General features: G+C 34.9%; 1 protein-coding gene across 1 annotated transcript; it reads right to left on the bottom strand.

Moving 5' to 3' along the window:
* Positions 1-8,945: 8,945 nt before the first annotated feature.
* On the bottom strand, positions 8,946-15,321 carry LOC111457970 (protein YIF1B-like). Its single transcript, XM_023100439.1, has 5 exons — positions 15,113-15,321; positions 13,979-14,151; positions 12,954-13,052; positions 12,708-12,859; positions 8,946-9,588 (listed from the first exon to the last, which is right to left on the bottom strand). The coding sequence occupies exons 2-5, from the start codon at positions 14,147-14,149 to the stop codon at positions 9,201-9,203; spliced, it is 810 nt and encodes a 269-aa protein (XP_022956207.1). The 5' UTR covers positions 14,150-14,151; positions 15,113-15,321; the 3' UTR covers positions 8,946-9,200.
* Positions 15,322-16,510: the final 1,189 nt, after the last annotated feature.

Here is a 16,510-nt window from a genome sequence, read left to right as displayed (position 1 = left end):
CAGATCGTGACACTTATAGTCAACTTATGGTGATGGATAAGACACCACGAACAAATTATCATCCCAAAAATTGATTATTCCATCTCGTGATTACGGGAAAAAAAATCCTAAAAGGTATGATTTTTAAGGTCACAAATCAACATGTATTTTCTTCAAATTCCCAATTTGAGTACGCAATAAATTGACATTTTCTCCACAAAAAAATAAAGTTTATATTCTTTCACAAGATTACATAATCTCACAGCTACGATATTATAAATTCCATTCAAATGTATAGCAAACGTATGTAATTATTGTTTTCTATATACGTTTGATCGTTTTAAAATAATGGTCAAACGTTTATGACTAAATTATTCATGTTTTTAACCGATAGAACTTCACCTCTTTGAAGCTTGTTGAAAAATTATATGGTGGGCGACATCGACTTCAAAATATATCAACATTACGAGACCAACGGCGAAGTATGGAGCTCAATCTTGACCTTGTCTTACCGACTCGACCTGACCAAACAAAACTGGTTATAGTCTCAGTTCAGCTCGATAATATGTGTTTCAAAAACTCTACGTGCAACATGTAAAAGGGGAATAGAGGCATATAACTCTAAGGTGTTGTCACAATACCTTAAGTCTTACTACAATTCTAAAAAGTTAAGTTGGCTTAAGTCAGCGGAGTATGTGTTGCATGCACCACACTTGTGATACTCGAGTAAAAGAAGGGTACATGAATGAACCGAAAATTAGATTTGAACGAGAATAATTTTGAGAATAGGATGTCTAAGAAATGCTATAAAGAGTTGAAAGTACTATCAATACCAGCAATGTTTTTTCAGTGGCTCGGTTATAAGAATTCTAAAGTTAAGCATGATTGCACGATTCCACTTTAGTGGGAGTGGGGAACGAAATATTCTTTATAAGGGTGTAGAAACCTCTTCCTAGTAGACGCATTTTAAAGAACAATATCTGTTAGCGGTGAGTTTGAGTTGTTATAGCCCCTATCTAAAACGTTAAACACAAAGATTTAAACTCATGTCATGATATGATATCGGTAACATTTTCTATAATTTAGTCAATATAATATTATCCCGTTAAGACACATACCTTCGATCAAGAGATCCAAAGGCTACAAATTTTTTCGTCTACGTCTACGATGTATTGCTCAACTAAAAAAAGATATCGTATCGCACATTTGTCGGTAGGACAAAAATGTTCCCTATGGTGTAGGGTACCCTACGAGTCAGATCTAATCTCTTAAAATACATAGCAATTGGAATATCTTGCATCATTGGCCAAAAAGTTGACTCAACAACTCTTTTTAAAATTAATAAATCTTCTGTTCATATGAAAGAGGAAGTGATATCTCATCCCATTTTTTACATTAAATATGTAACTCTATATGCTTTGTAGGTTTAGAAAATTAAAATATTCCTTCACTTTTTATTTTAATAGACATTTATTAAAATAATTAATCGTGATTGAAAATAGTTGGCCAAATGAGATTTTAAAACGGGATTTGAGTAATTTTATATCGGGTGATCTTCTGAGAATTTTTTTAAGATGCATGTGAGTGAGGACAAAGCATGCTGACAAAACTCACGTTGTTTGTGGGAATAATTTTCTCTTTTAAGAAACAAGAAGTAGGTAACGTGACCATGTTAGGGGGGATGTCAAGGCCATCAGGTGCCAGATCCGAATCCTAGACATGGATCATTAGATATTATCTTATCTTTTTGTTAATGATATTAACTAGTTGGAGAGGAAAACGAAGCATCCATTGTAAGGGTGTGAAAACTTCTCCCTAATAGACGCGTTTTAAAACCATGAGGCTGACGACGATACGTAATGGGTCAAATTAGACAATATCTGCTAGCGGTGGGCTTGTGCTATTACAAATGATATTAGAGTCAAACACCAACCGGTGTGTCAGAGAGGACACGGAGCCTCTAATGGAGGTGGATTGTGAGGTTCCACATCAGTTTGAGAGGAGAACGAAGCATCCATTATAAGAGTGTGGAAACTTCTCCCTAATAGACGCGTTTTAAAATCGTGAGACTAACAACAATACGTAACAGGTCAAAATGAAATTTTTAACGAAAACCAAGGTGGAATTGGAATTTGATTGAAATTATAGGTTGGAAAAATGGTTTAATTTAGGGGGAAAGAAGCTTATGGATAAGTATATAAAAATAAATAGGGCAATCGTGTGGATCATATATTTGTTTAGTCAAATAAGGAACCAATTAAAAGTATCCAACAAATTCCTTGTAATCCGTTTCATTATTTTGACTTTCATAATAATCAATTTAGGTGATGTGATGTCAAATAATCAAAGTGTATAACAGCAAAGCAATCATGTATTTCAATACAACATTAATTAATTTGTTCGTACAAAATTAATTAAAACATGGAATTGTTGGAAAAAAAATTAGGAATAAAGAAATGAGAGGTTTAGTCAATTATTTACAACTTAATAAAAAAATTGGTACTAATTGTAATGCTCAAACTTTCGGTATAAATATTGATCGAATCTTTACTTAAGGACGGAAGAAAATGCGATTTTAAACGAGTAAAATGTTTTAACACTATGAAGAACTTTATTACGAAAGTATAGTACTGATATCTCGTTGGGAAGGAGAACGAATCATTCCTTATAAAGGTATGGAAACCTCTCTGTAATATACGTGTTTTAAAATCGAAGGCTGACAACGATACGTAATGGGTCACGATTGTAAGATCTCACATTGGTGTTCTAGCGAGGACGCTGGTTCCCGAAGGGTGGATTGTGAGATCTCACATCAGTTGAAGAGGGGAACGAAACATTCTTCATAAAGTGTAGAAACGTCTGCTTAATAGACACATTTTAAAACGGTGAGGCGAACAGCGATACGTAACGAGCCAAAACAGACAATATCTGCTAGCAGTAGACTTGGGTCGTTACACAAAAACTCCCTAACATAAGCGTATTAAAATTTTCGAGTGTGATTTTATTTAATTTCTTTTGTTACTATTAACTAAACGTTTATACGACACGTTTATTTGTAAATGTCAGCCTAACTTTGTAACACACAAATAAAATATAGATATATGAATAAACCAATACGACATTCGAATGAGAGAGATCTCGAGAATATAATACCTAAGGAAAACTTAAAAAAAAATTAAAAGTCACTACCTATTTCGATAAAGTGCACTTTCCTTTTCCGTAACTCAATCATTCAAACTCCAAAATTAACCGTGCTTTACCTGGAGCAATTTTATATTTAGTGACCTCTCGAATATTTTTCGAGTAACAACAAAACATGCTGGAATGATTTGTGTTGGTCTGTAGGGATAGTCTTCACTCTTAGAAGCAAACAGTAAGTAACGTACACCGATTCTGGATTTCAAATCCTGGGCACAGGTCATGATCAATTGACACGTAATTGTTTCTCCGAGCCACCAAATCAATCTCCCATTTATTTATTTTCTCAAAAATATTCTAAATTCACCCAAAACCTATAATTTAAGTGAAACAATCACATAGAAAAAAATAGAAACTTTAAATGCCAATAATTACATTCAATTTCAAATCCTAGTCATCATTATAAAACTTTATTTGCAATGTGGGGCTCGCACTTCTTTGTAATTAAATTCTCTCAACTGCATTTCTGGATTTTTGTCAAAATAAATAATATTTTTATTTTATTTATTTAATTATTTATTTCTTTATTGGTGACATGACATCTTTGGGGTGGAAACCCTAAAGTCATTAAAGGAGATAACTCCATAATTGGAACCCTAAGCTCATTTATGACTAAATTATAAATAGAACTTTTATCAGAGATTTATTACTAATTAATATAATATTATAATAGCCAAGAACACTATTTATATCACCATATATCATGTGATAATCTACTTAAAGCATGTTACTCTCAACAGCAAGAACTTCTTTAATTAATATAAACATAAACTAATAGATATCGTTTTGAAGGGCCGAGATTGGATCTCTACCATCGTAATTGTTGAACTAAAAAAATTTATACAATGGTTCGTAGCTTACGACCTCTCTAACTGAACGAGAGTGATGCTGAAAATAGCTTGATCGTGTGCATGTTCCTTTACGGTAGCTTGATCATATGCTTCGTACGAAAATTTCAAGAGATCACTCAACATAGGATTGCTTCAAGCAAAACACGCTTGACTTTGAAGTTTTTATAATTGAGCTGTCGAACACCTTGGAGGGAAAAGGCCCACATAGTATCATGACGAACATAAACACTATAAGGTACGGTATACCAATGTTGTGAAATCTCTCGTCCGTTGGAGAGGGGAACAAAACATTCTTTATAAGGGTGTGGAAATGTCTCCCTAGCATACGCGTTTTAAAAACTTTGAAGGGAAGCTCAAAGAGGAGAATATCCGCTAGCGGTGGGCTTGGGCTGTTACAGATGTTAAGCGTGTTACGGTTGGAGCAATCACTCATTATAAAACTGCTCCATGCAAAACACGCTTAATTTTGAAGTTCTTATAATCGAGTCACCGAACAAGAAGGTGCACCTTGTTGGTATGGACAGTAACACATTTGACAAACAAAAACGTTCGATTTCATTCCAAAGTCCATGTGTGTGCGCGCCCTAGACAAACAAACAAGGTATCAAACTCATTCATTTTATATAGTTTTTGTTCTATCTTTTCAAATATGGGAAGAAAAGCAAAAGAAGCTTCTTTTATTTCTTGCACACATTATGTTATTGATTTAATACAATAATATATGATGCATGCATGCCTTTTCCTATCAAATCAAATCATATAATAAAAAATCATATAATATAAATGATATAAGATAGAGAGATTCCTTTTTATATAATATATTATTATTATGGGGACAACAGGTTGGGCTGCTAACCCTCTCATGGGGACGACACGACATAAAACAACACATTCTTTGACCTTTCCCAACCTTTTTTTTTTTTTTCATCTTTTTGTGTCCTTAACTTAAAAGATCTGATGTAGTAATAATAAATAAATAACGACATGTCGATCCGAGAGCCTCGCCTATATCTGAGGTCGTTTCTCTTGGTGTTATGTTAGTTTTTTTTTTTTTTCCATTTTATTGGAGGTCGTGATGTTTAATTTAAGTTCTTATTAATTAGTTTTTACTTTGTTTAATCAATCTCCTGATTGTGTTTAAGTAGTGATCAAGTTATGCTATTTTATTTAATTACGAATATAATATGATGTACGGGAATGAAAGTTCGAATCTAAGCAAGCTATAAAGGATAGTATAAGGGGCGAGAGACAAGCAGCTAGTCTCGTATTGTTCATGCGATTATCGTAGCTTAGTTTTTCACGATAATATGATATTGTTTACTTTGAGCATAACCTCTCCCACTGAGACTAGGTGTTTATGTTTATGCAAATTGTGTTTACTGTGGTCTATTTTGGAGTATACGTGGTCCAATTTGTCCAACCTGACGACCCAACCTAAACCAATTCGAAAATATACGTGGCAAAATTACCATTTTGCCCATCAACATTGACCAACATTTTTTTTTTTTAAAGACTCTAAAGCTATTCCGAGCATTTTTTTCCTTCTATAACTCTTTGAAATTCGGCCTCTGAGACCCTTCGATAAAATCTCAAAAATTCGATAACTAAAGAGAAAATCAATTTTGGTTGGAGCTCGAGTGTTCCAATTGAATTACTCTTCTGAATATGATTGATCGAGTTGACCCGAATTTTTGAAGTTGGTCTAAAAAATTCTCTTAATGCAACTCGTGTACACGGGCCGTATGGATTAAATTATTGATTTAAAGAGTGAAATATTTGAGTAATATTTTCATTTTAAGAAAAAAAAAAGGGTAGAAAAGGTAAAATGGATAAAACGACAAAATTGAGGCGGCTGAGGAAAAGTGTGCCCCTTCAATTATAGGATCATATGGAGACAGCACCAACACTAACTTCAACATCAATCGATACGTACAAATATTTCTATGATTATGATCATAACAATAAAACAATTTTTTTTTCTTCAATTTAGGCCCCATTTTTTTAATTAATTGGACTTTGTTTTATAGTCCTTTAATATTCTTTTTTAAAATAAACTTATAAATATTATTTTTATCTAAAGATCCTACCTCGATTGGGGGCTAGAATGGCCTAGCATCCTCGTTAGCACGTCATCTAGTGTTTGACTCGGATTTTCTCTGAATGTTTTTAAAATGCGTCTATTAAGGGGAAGATTTCAACACCCTTCTAAAAAATTCTTTGTTCCCCTCTCCAACCGATGTGTAATCTCATAATTCACCCCCTTTGAGGGTTTAGCGTCCTCGTTGGCACCTAGTATATGTCTCTGATATAATTTTGTAACAGTTCAATTTCACTGCTAACAGATATCGTCTGCTTTTGCCCATTACGTGTCGCTGTTAGACTCACGATTTTAAAATGAGTCTACTAGGGAGAGGTTTCCACACCCTTATAAGAAATGTTTTGTTACTCTCTTCAACTAATGTGGGATCTCACAATTCGTCCCCTTGGGGATCTAGCGTCCTTGCTGACACACTGCCCGATGTCTATCTCTTATACCATTTTGTAACAACTCAATCTCACCGCTAACAGATATTGTCTGTTTTTGTCTATTACGTATCATCGTCACCCTCACAATTTTCAAATGCATGTACTAGGAAGAAGTTTCCACACATCTACTAGGGAGAGGTTTCCACACACGTATAAGAAATGTTTCGTTACTCGCTTCAATTGATGTGGGATCTCACAGTTCACCCCCTTGGGAGTCTAGCATCCTCATTGACACACCACCCAATGCCCGTCTCTGATACCATTTTGTAACAGCTCAATCCCACCGCTAACAAATATTGTTCATTTTGGCTCGTTACGTATCACCGTCAGCCTCACGATTTTAAAACACGACTACTAGGGAGAGGTTTTCACACCCTTATAAAAAATGTTACTGATGTTGGATCTTACAATCCACCCCTTGGGGGTCTAGCGTCCTGGCTGACACACCGTCTGGTGTCTGTATCTAATACCATTTTGTAACAGCCCAATACCACCGCTAACAAATATTATCCGCTTTGGCCCATTACGTATCGTCGTCAGCCTCCCAATTCTAAAACACGTCTACTAGAGAGAGATTTCCACGCTCTTATAAAAAATGTTTCATTCTCCTCTCCAACCGACGTGTGATCTCACAGCATTAAAAGAAAATTCACATTCTTCACATCTAAAAACACAATTCTTTATGGGCCATTTGAAGCCATCATTCATCCAATCTCTTAACAAATTTTACTTAAAAAGAATATCTAATCTAAACTTTTGTGCCCCAATTCCCCAACATAAACAAACCCCAAAAAGCATTGGAAATTAGGGTTCCAACTCTTTTTTTTTTTTTTTTTTTTTTTTTTTTTTTTTCTTTTTTTCCCTAAAGAAATTAAAAATATTCCTTCATTTTTTCTATTAAAAAAGTGGAAACAATTATTCAATTTAATTATTCCAACTTTATGTCAAAAAATAATACAACATTGGACCTTAGCGTAAGGCTGCTGCCTAACCCTTTAGAACCTCTTTATTACAAATAAATAAATAAATCTTATTTATCACATTTTAATTTTTTTAAAATAGGAAAATAAAAGGTGGCTTCTGATTTTTATTTAGAATCAGATCCCATCAAAGTAGATCGCTTGGAAAAGTTAAAACATGTGATTAACAAAATAAAATATTACATATGATTATAATTTTAATTTCTTTTTATACTTTTTTTTAATTTTTATTATCATTTAATCTAATCAAAGTCGGATATTTGTGTATAATTGATGTTGAAGAATTAAAATTTGAATTTTCGATCTCTAAAAAATATTATACATCAATTATTCATGAGTTATGAAGCATGTATTATACTAGGAATATCAACGAATCTGATAGTTGAAATTGCTCGAGACTCCAATTTTCCCTCGACAGAGTATGTGCTTCTAATGGCAGATTTTTTTTTTTTTTTTGTTACATTACAATACAATATTCTACGTGGATCCATGTTGGAAGATTCCATTATTTATTTTGAGGCTCGTATCAAGTTTGACCCTTCTTTAAGTGAAATCTCCCGTTCATTCGAATTGTCTATACACGTAAAGATGTAGTGTTAGGGTTCTTTGTAGCATTAGGTTTAAAATATATTTTTCATTGAAAAAGATTTTTAGTTGATTTTTAGCTAAGCAGTTCAAAAAAATAAAGGGCCACAAAGTACAACTTGCGTGGGAAAGTTAAAGCCACATGATTAACAAAACAATTAATAATTAATTTGTAGCAACTTTAATCATTGTGCTTTAATTTAGTTTAATCTACTTTTTATAATTTTAAACATTTTATTATCATCTTTATTCTTTGATTAATGTTTCTGATATTTATTATCATGAGGTAAAGAATGAACATGATTTATGATGACTAATTATAATTAGTTGTTGGAAAAAGGAGTCATAAAAAGCTAATAAATTTATTTGTTCATACACGTCTTTATATATCACTACAAAAAAAATCGCTATTCTCTTTTGATGATGTTTCTCTCGATAAGCGAAATCGAACTTCTTCAATAGATTATATAGGAGTGGCTCAACCTCTATAAATGACAAAAATAAGATGCCCATGCAAAAAAAAACAAAGTATAAACGCAATGTGGGAATCATTAGACGAGGTAGAACAATCTACAAATCTAAATTGTCTGTGCATACGTAGATGATGAAAAAAAAACATTGAGAATGAGATGCCCACTAATGTCCAAGAAATGGATAACTCGAACGTATTTAAGGATTTAATGACTAAAACACGTAATCAGTTATATAGTGTTGATTCATACTAAGGATATTAACGGTTCGAGTAACAAGTCATTTGATACGTCACAACGAGCACATGGATACCCTAGTTGATTTTATGAAGCTAAGGGGATGTTAATATCAAAGCACCAAGCAAGAAGCCATGACACTTGTTTATCATCAGCACACAATTCTTCAGGGGTTAGAAACAATAATGAAACTCTAATGAACAGCAGAAGAAATCAATACCAAAAAAGAAAATTTACAATGGTAAAGACTAGAAGACTGAAGCAGTTCTTTCTTTGTCAATCTTTTCTCACAAGGTTTGCTTACATCTAAGAATTGCTAAGGACATGTTTCTAATATTAAAAAAAAAAAAAAAGACAATACAGAAACATTGCACTTATATAAGCCAATTGACACTAACATTGCCAAGCCAAGTGAAGAGTGGGAACTGAGCCAAAGCAATGAAGAGCAAGAGATAGTGATGCCTGCTTGAATCATAGCTCCTTACCTCTGCAAATAGCACTCTCTTCATAGTTTTCACCAAGAATATTCCCATGCATAAGGCCGTCCATGGCATCAGAAAATAGTAAGAGTATTTCAACGATATTCTTCCGATGGCAGCCAGACACAATCCGGTAAACGCATATCCAGCATATGCGACAATATCGAGTAACGGTGCCTCCCCACTTCCCAGTGACAAGAGTGTTACTTTAAGCAGCATTACTTGCATAAACCAACCGAGCAATCCTTTGATGAACAACCAACTCAAAGCTTCTGGAGTAAACCTACAATCATTTTAGGAAAATGATAAGAGTTATTAATCACCTTGATTCTTGGTGAATAGGTAGGTTGAAGTTGAGATATGATGTAAAAGGATTTCTGGCAAAGATGTTCAGATCAAAGTTCGAAAGTGTGAAAAAAAGTCACAAGCCTACCAGAAAAGTATTCACACTACTTGACCAGCTCAAGTTAGTAACTGCCAAAGAGGAGAGAAAACCTAATCTACTGTTCATGCAAGAATAAAAATGATGTTTCATCAAAGATTGACACATCTCAAAGTATCAAACATCAAGAAATAATGAGAATTGTTTGTCAAAATTCAAATACAGAAGTTGAAATATTTCAATATTTGGTTTCATTACTCAACAAACAATGCTATTCTTATATATACAGATAAAACATCTCAAATGAGCGAAAACGTTAGGACCAGACGTGGCACATCACCAATATAATCAGCCACGATTAGTACCGAATTCGCAAATAATCGCTGATGTGAAAGTGGAAACTACAGGATAAGTTACCCAAGGCAATCCCCCTCACCAACCAACCCTGCCCAAGAAGCAACCTATTCGAATCGAAGAAGGTTGTTCTAAATATAGCATCTGTTCCTTGAAAGAAAGATTGTGAGTCCATTAACTTTATTGCATATTTGGCCTCCTATTCTAGGACTTTTAGATATTGCTCCAGCTTAGGAAAAAAGGGAAAGGAAGGTATCATTGGAATGAACAAAACTTGGCATTCCATACTTCCTGCTTAGGATTAGCAAACATTGGCAAATGCACTTACTTCGCAGTAGTTCGTTTAGATTGAAAACAAATACGCATGCCTAATGGAAAATTGAATGTCAAGAAAAATTAACTACTTTTGACAACCTTTTTCTGTAGAAGCATTTCTTCTCCAAGAAAATGAATTGTCGAGTATAATGGTCCAACCTTTCTGTGGTTCTGGAGCAAGGAACTATTTCGCGAAGGGAGGATTTTCTTATGCTGGAAACTGGAAAGCTCAGGTTTGTTCTCAGTTAAATCTGCTTTGGAAGCTCTCCAAGGAAAAGAAGGGTGCTGGAGGAAGGCCTGTGTAACCAGATATGGGACGGTAAAATTCCAAAGTGAGTTGATTTCTTGTGAACTACTTCTCTTAGCAGTATCAACACCTTGGATATGGTTCAGAGAAGGTTTCCTAGATTATGCATCTCCCCCAAGGTTCGTTCTATGTTTTTCAGAAGTGAGGAAACTCTGCATCAAGTGTGGGATTTCTTTGAAGATCTCTTTGGTTGGTAGGGGTGTAAACAAAGTTGGTGGATGTGTCTGCCTGAAGTCTTTCTGGGAAGCTTTTTAAAGACAAAGCAAGAGTTCTATGGATGAATACAGCCAGAGATATCCTTCGACTTCTTTGGAAGGAAAGGAATTCTGGAGTTTTCTACAATAAGAAGCCTTATTCTTCTTCTTTTGTGAATTTCTACAACATACTGCCTCTGAGTAGAGTGCTCAGCATAGCATAGTTTTTTTTTTTTTTTCAATAATTACTCATTTACTCCATCGTCTTAGATTGGAAGGTCCTTTTGTAATCCTTACTTCGGGAAAAGGCATGCCTAATCCCCCTTTGGTTCCCCTAGGTTGTTTTGTTGGCCTTTTGACAAGTTCTCTTTGTTTCTTATAAAATATTGCATGTATTATAAAAGGTTAAGAAAACATTATATCTATCCATGCCCAAAGATCACAAATATTCACAAGACAGAATCCCAATAGCTTGGCCTGGAATCCTATTGCGGAAAAGATCCAAAACGGCTTTCCCATTGAAATCGGGTGTTTTTCGTTAAGGGAGGTAAGTTAACCTCCTCCAATTCATTTCGAGTGAGATTCCAATTTACTTCATTTCCCTGTTAGGATCCCTCTTTTTGTTAGAGTTTTGATCACACTTCCAAAGGCGAAGCTTCTAATGTTTCTTCCCTGATCTCTTTATTATTGGGATCTTAGTTTTATAGTGCATCTAGGGATGTTTGTCTACGGAATCCTAATCCCTCAAGCTCTTTTGGTTTCTCTTTTTCCTTCTTGGCTAGTTTCTCCCTTCCAAATAGTTTTCTTCATAGCAGAAGATTTCAGTCCCAAGAAAGTTTCAAAAAATTGAGTAAGAAATCAAACTTACATTGAAAGAAATAAAAGAATATACAAGGGCATACGAGAGAGAGGAAATAAATAAAATAAAAGGTCTGAACCCTAACTACAAAATATGGCTCCAATTCAACGAAAATGTCGTGAATGCCCATAAGGGGCCATTAAACCTAGCAACCTCCCAAACCTCTTCACATGATCACTCCATCTCACTAAATATTTTATTGTTCTTTTCAGACCAAATCTCCCACAGAACAGCAAACAAACTATCATGCTACAACATTTCACTCTTTTTCTGAAATGGAGAGTTCAAGCACCTCCTCCACCATAGAGCCACAATCTTTATTCGGGCCCAACATAAACCGAACAAGGTCATCCACCCAAAAGGATGCAGGTCATAGCTACTCACAATTACCTTGTACCACAGTGCATTAGGCTCTATGAAGACCCACCACAACCACTTAGCCAAAAAGACCTGTTTGCATAATCTCAAGTTCCAATCCCAAGAAAGCTAAATTGTTTATCTAGCTGTTTGGAATGAGAGAATTAACACTATCAATTTCATTTAGAGGTCTTCCTTGATGCTACTGGACCAGCCATGGTGTATTTTGCGTGAATGTACTTTTGAGAGATGGGACCATGTGTTGAGGAGTAATAATGTCATTGTCTCAATTTGGGAGTGGTATTTTGTGTTTGGCTCAAACACATGAGAGGTTTGGACTAACCTTTATAACAAGGGAGACTAATGGGGGAGGCTATTTTGTGGAACATTTGGCTCAAGATAAACCACTTTTATAGTTTGACACTTCCCTTTGGGTGCTTATGACAAAAGGATTTTGTACTTTTATCATTTTCCAATATCCTTAACAGTGAATTTTTTTTTTTCCATCTTTTGTTTTATGTTTCTTTTTTGTCCATTGTAAATATTTTCATTTGCAATATGAACTTATGGTTCTCATTTTTTAAAAAAGAAAAAATTATAATAACGGTACAAGTAAAAAGTTATTTGCACTCACTTTCCTTGAAGACCAAGTGAGAAGCCTGCAAGAACAACATAAGTTCCGAAAGCCATGAGTGGAATGTACAAGTCTGGTGCATTGATATCATAAATTGGTGGCTTATACGATAGTCTGCCTCCAATTGGATCAGTTATTCTTGTCCAATGGCCCTGAAACAAAAGCAATACGATAATTAAGGAGTAAGAAGGAGAAAGTAGGGACTACAAAAATTAACAAGGGAGAAATTAAAAGATTAGTACATACCCTGTGTAGAAATGGAAATAGGACAACCTTCAATTTATTCCTAACATACTGGTCGTTCACTTGGAAGTAGTATTGGGGATCAGAAAAGTACCTACTTATCTATCCATAGCAAAAATAATAATTAAAAATGGAAAAAATAATTAAGAAAAGGCTAAATGCCTTAAATCATCTGATCTGAGACAAAAAAGTGAAATAAAATGCCTAGGCACGTGCTTAAGAATTTCAAAGCGCCCTATCATTAGAAGAAGGAAGAGAGGGTCAATTGCATCATCCTGAAAAGAGATAAGGATAACAGTTTCATCTTTCTTCTTCTTCTTTTCTTTTGTTAAAAAAAAAAAAATCAATGATTAGGTAAAAAGTTAATGATCTTTTCCATCCTCTTCCTATTGGTATTGCTGAAAACAACCTCAATTTGAGTTAATTAAAAAAGGAAGTACGATAGCAAGAGTTGAAAAAAGCACACCAACTAGGCATGAAATTTAACTATATCTAGAACCTCTTACCAACTGAACATCCTTTTGTCTTTTAAAAACCAAACTCCCTACATGAAAGCTTTCAGCACATTAAGCCACAATGTCTTAGCTTTTCTTTTTCCCTTTCTCAATCCAAGTCCAGAAAACAACTTTGAAAGAAGAGAAGAGATGATTATAATGCTTCAACCTAGCTTACATTTTTCAAAGAGATGCAATGGATAACCTGGCTAGATGCTTGCTACGAGGCCATAATTTCAAGAACAGAAGAGTTGTACGGCGGAATTTAGTTGAAGCAACTCTTTTGGGTTCACGGAGAAAAAGAAGTGAAAGAGTGGGTGTTTGATGATAAAAGAAAATGTTAGAAGAGGCGGTAAAAAGTTTCTTGTGAAAAAGTAAAATTGTCATGAAAATTTTCTGAATACAAAAACAAAGAAGAAAGAACACTAACCACTTACATCAAGTTGTGATTTTGTATATTCATGGAAATCTATAACATTTTCAGAACTATAAAATCTTGGATGGTGATAAATTAACGGAGGAAATAGTACTCACATTGCTTTGAACATACTCTGAGCTTGACCCAAATATTTTCTCCCCATATGCACCCAATCCACCTCGGATTAGTCCAGATCCGGCACCATAAAATGCATTTCCGAAAGGATTTGGCTGAGAGCTTGATGGAGGTTTTGGAGCTACAGATTGGGCTTCCACATTATTATACATTTCTGCATATGGAAAAGAAAGAAAAGGTAAACGAACAAAAAAACTCCTCACGAGGAATTGTACATCCTTTTTCAACTAAAGAGTATGATACTTGAATCACATAAGATGTTTCATTTTAACTTTCCTTACAATTCAATGTCATTTCAGCATTGAGAAAATGAGGGATGAAGCCCACATGCCAAAATATTTTCACCGACAGGCTACAGGCTATAGGTTATAGCAATTTGCAAGAAATCAAACAACATTCTAAATAGAAATGCAAGATATCAATCGTTGTAAATTAAAGATGATGAAATCAAACGTGGCAAGTATAGACCAGCAATCAGAAAAACGGAAAAGCACAATAACATGATAAAAATTCTGAAAAAATACTGGCGAACGTGTGATATTTGTTAGCATATTGGTGTTGTATAGAATATAAAACTGCAAGCACCGTCATAGCAAAGCCTCAACTTGATCACGAAGTTAGAAATAGGTGCTCAAAGGGGATGATTTGCTTATAACATTTGCAGGGAAAATCCCCCACGTGAAATTTTCTTCACCTTTTCCAAATCCCAAAGAGTTCCCATGACTAATTTAAGCTCTTCTAAATGCTAAAACTAAAATTAAAAATTAAAAAAACGCCAACATTAACCATTTCCAGAACCGAATCTGATCCCAAATCACGCCACAAAACTCAATTCCAACCCAAAAACTTCGAATTCACGAGGAACGAATTCTATTGATCCTAGAGTAATAAGAAGCTGACGCAGCACTAGAATAAGATCTCAATTTCAATAAGAATATAAACCAAGGCAAAAGAAATGGTTCATATCACAAGAAGCAAGTAACAATTCCCATAATTCAGCGAAACGAAACATCCCGTACATTCCAGATTCAGAAAAAATGATCATAATAATAACCAATCTGATAAAGCAAATAAAGAAAAAACAAAAGGCGAACTTCTGAAGAAACACGACCGACCGGAAGATCTACTGTGTGCAAATGCAACAAAGGAAGGTGTGAGACAGGGCGGCGAGGGCTTCGCTGTGGAGACGGAGGAATGGGTCGGAAAGGTTCCGGCGAAAGCGTCGCTTGAGGGAGAAGAAAGCGAGCGAAACGACGGTGAAAGAGCGAAGAAATTTTAGAGTCTGAATCTAAAGGTGAAGTTGGATCGGGTCTCTGGTAAGAGTGAGACTTGGGCTTGGGCTCTCTACTTTGGGGAACTTTCTAATAATTATTCAATTTTTAACTCTAAAATATATTAATTATATTAAAGTTTCCATTTTTTTATTATATTAAATTACCATTATTAATAATATTTCTTGCAAATGATGCATTCTTATAAGCATATGAAAACTTTTCCCTACCAGACACGTTCTAAAAATGGTTAGGCTGACAACCATATGTAACAGGCCAAAGTAAACAATATCTGCTAGCGGTGGGTTTGGGATGTTACAAAATGGTATCCGAGCTGGGCGAGTGGTGTGCCAACGAGAACCCTGGGTCATGGATTATGAGATTTCACATTGGTTTGAGAGATGAACGAAACATTCATTATAAAGGTGTGGGAAAGTTTCCCTCCGTTTTAAAAATTGTGAGGTTGACATCAATACGTAATGGGTCAAAGCAGTCAATATCTGCTAACGGTGTGCTTGGTCTGTTATTATTTCGACTTTTACCCTCTCATTTTGTGTCACATGGCGATAAACGTATAAAAGAGAGCACAGTGAATTAACCTAGTGGTCGTTAAGACCGTGGAAGAGTAAATAATTTTAACTTTTAATGTAGGAAGGCGCGTAATATATTAAAAGTTTTATAATTACGGTGTAATATTAGAGATTTAATTTGCTCGAATGAGGTCGAGAATTCTCAGCCTGATCTCCACAAAAATAAATGAGAAATTTCGAGAGGATATGGAATGAAATAGGAGGTAGGAAGGGCTTCCCCGTCCCCTCTCTGCCTCGCTCGTGAACGTCTCATATTAATCAAATAAATACAAAAATCCCTATATAATAATAATAAAAATAAAATTAATTTAAAAAAATATAATTGACTACTTTTTTTTTTTTTTTTTTTAAATTATAAATGGAAAGGGAGTTGGTTAGGTGTATGGAAGAAAGCTCCTTTGAGCGAGATGACAATGGACCGAACCGCGGCCCAAACGAAACTAGACCAGTTGAAACCCAAACAGTACCTCAACGTAAGAGGTCTACCAAAGCGAATTACGTGTCACTATTTGATAGGTTCGATATTGAACGTTGACTTTTTGATTTGAAATAAACCCAATCCCTTTACGACACGTCGTTCAAACCCGAACCCCCATCTTTACATCCTGAACCCGACCACCGCCACCACCGTCTCTCCCCCCCCCCCCCCCCC

This window comes from Cucurbita moschata, unplaced genomic scaffold (genome assembly GCF_002738365.1).
Source record: "Cucurbita moschata cultivar Rifu unplaced genomic scaffold, Cmos_1.0 Cmo_Scf00020, whole genome shotgun sequence".
In the NCBI taxonomy this organism is placed as follows: Eukaryota; Viridiplantae; Streptophyta; class Magnoliopsida; order Cucurbitales; family Cucurbitaceae; genus Cucurbita; species Cucurbita moschata.
The sequence above is the reverse complement of the archived record's forward strand: the minus strand, read 5'-3'. Positions and strand labels throughout refer to the sequence as shown.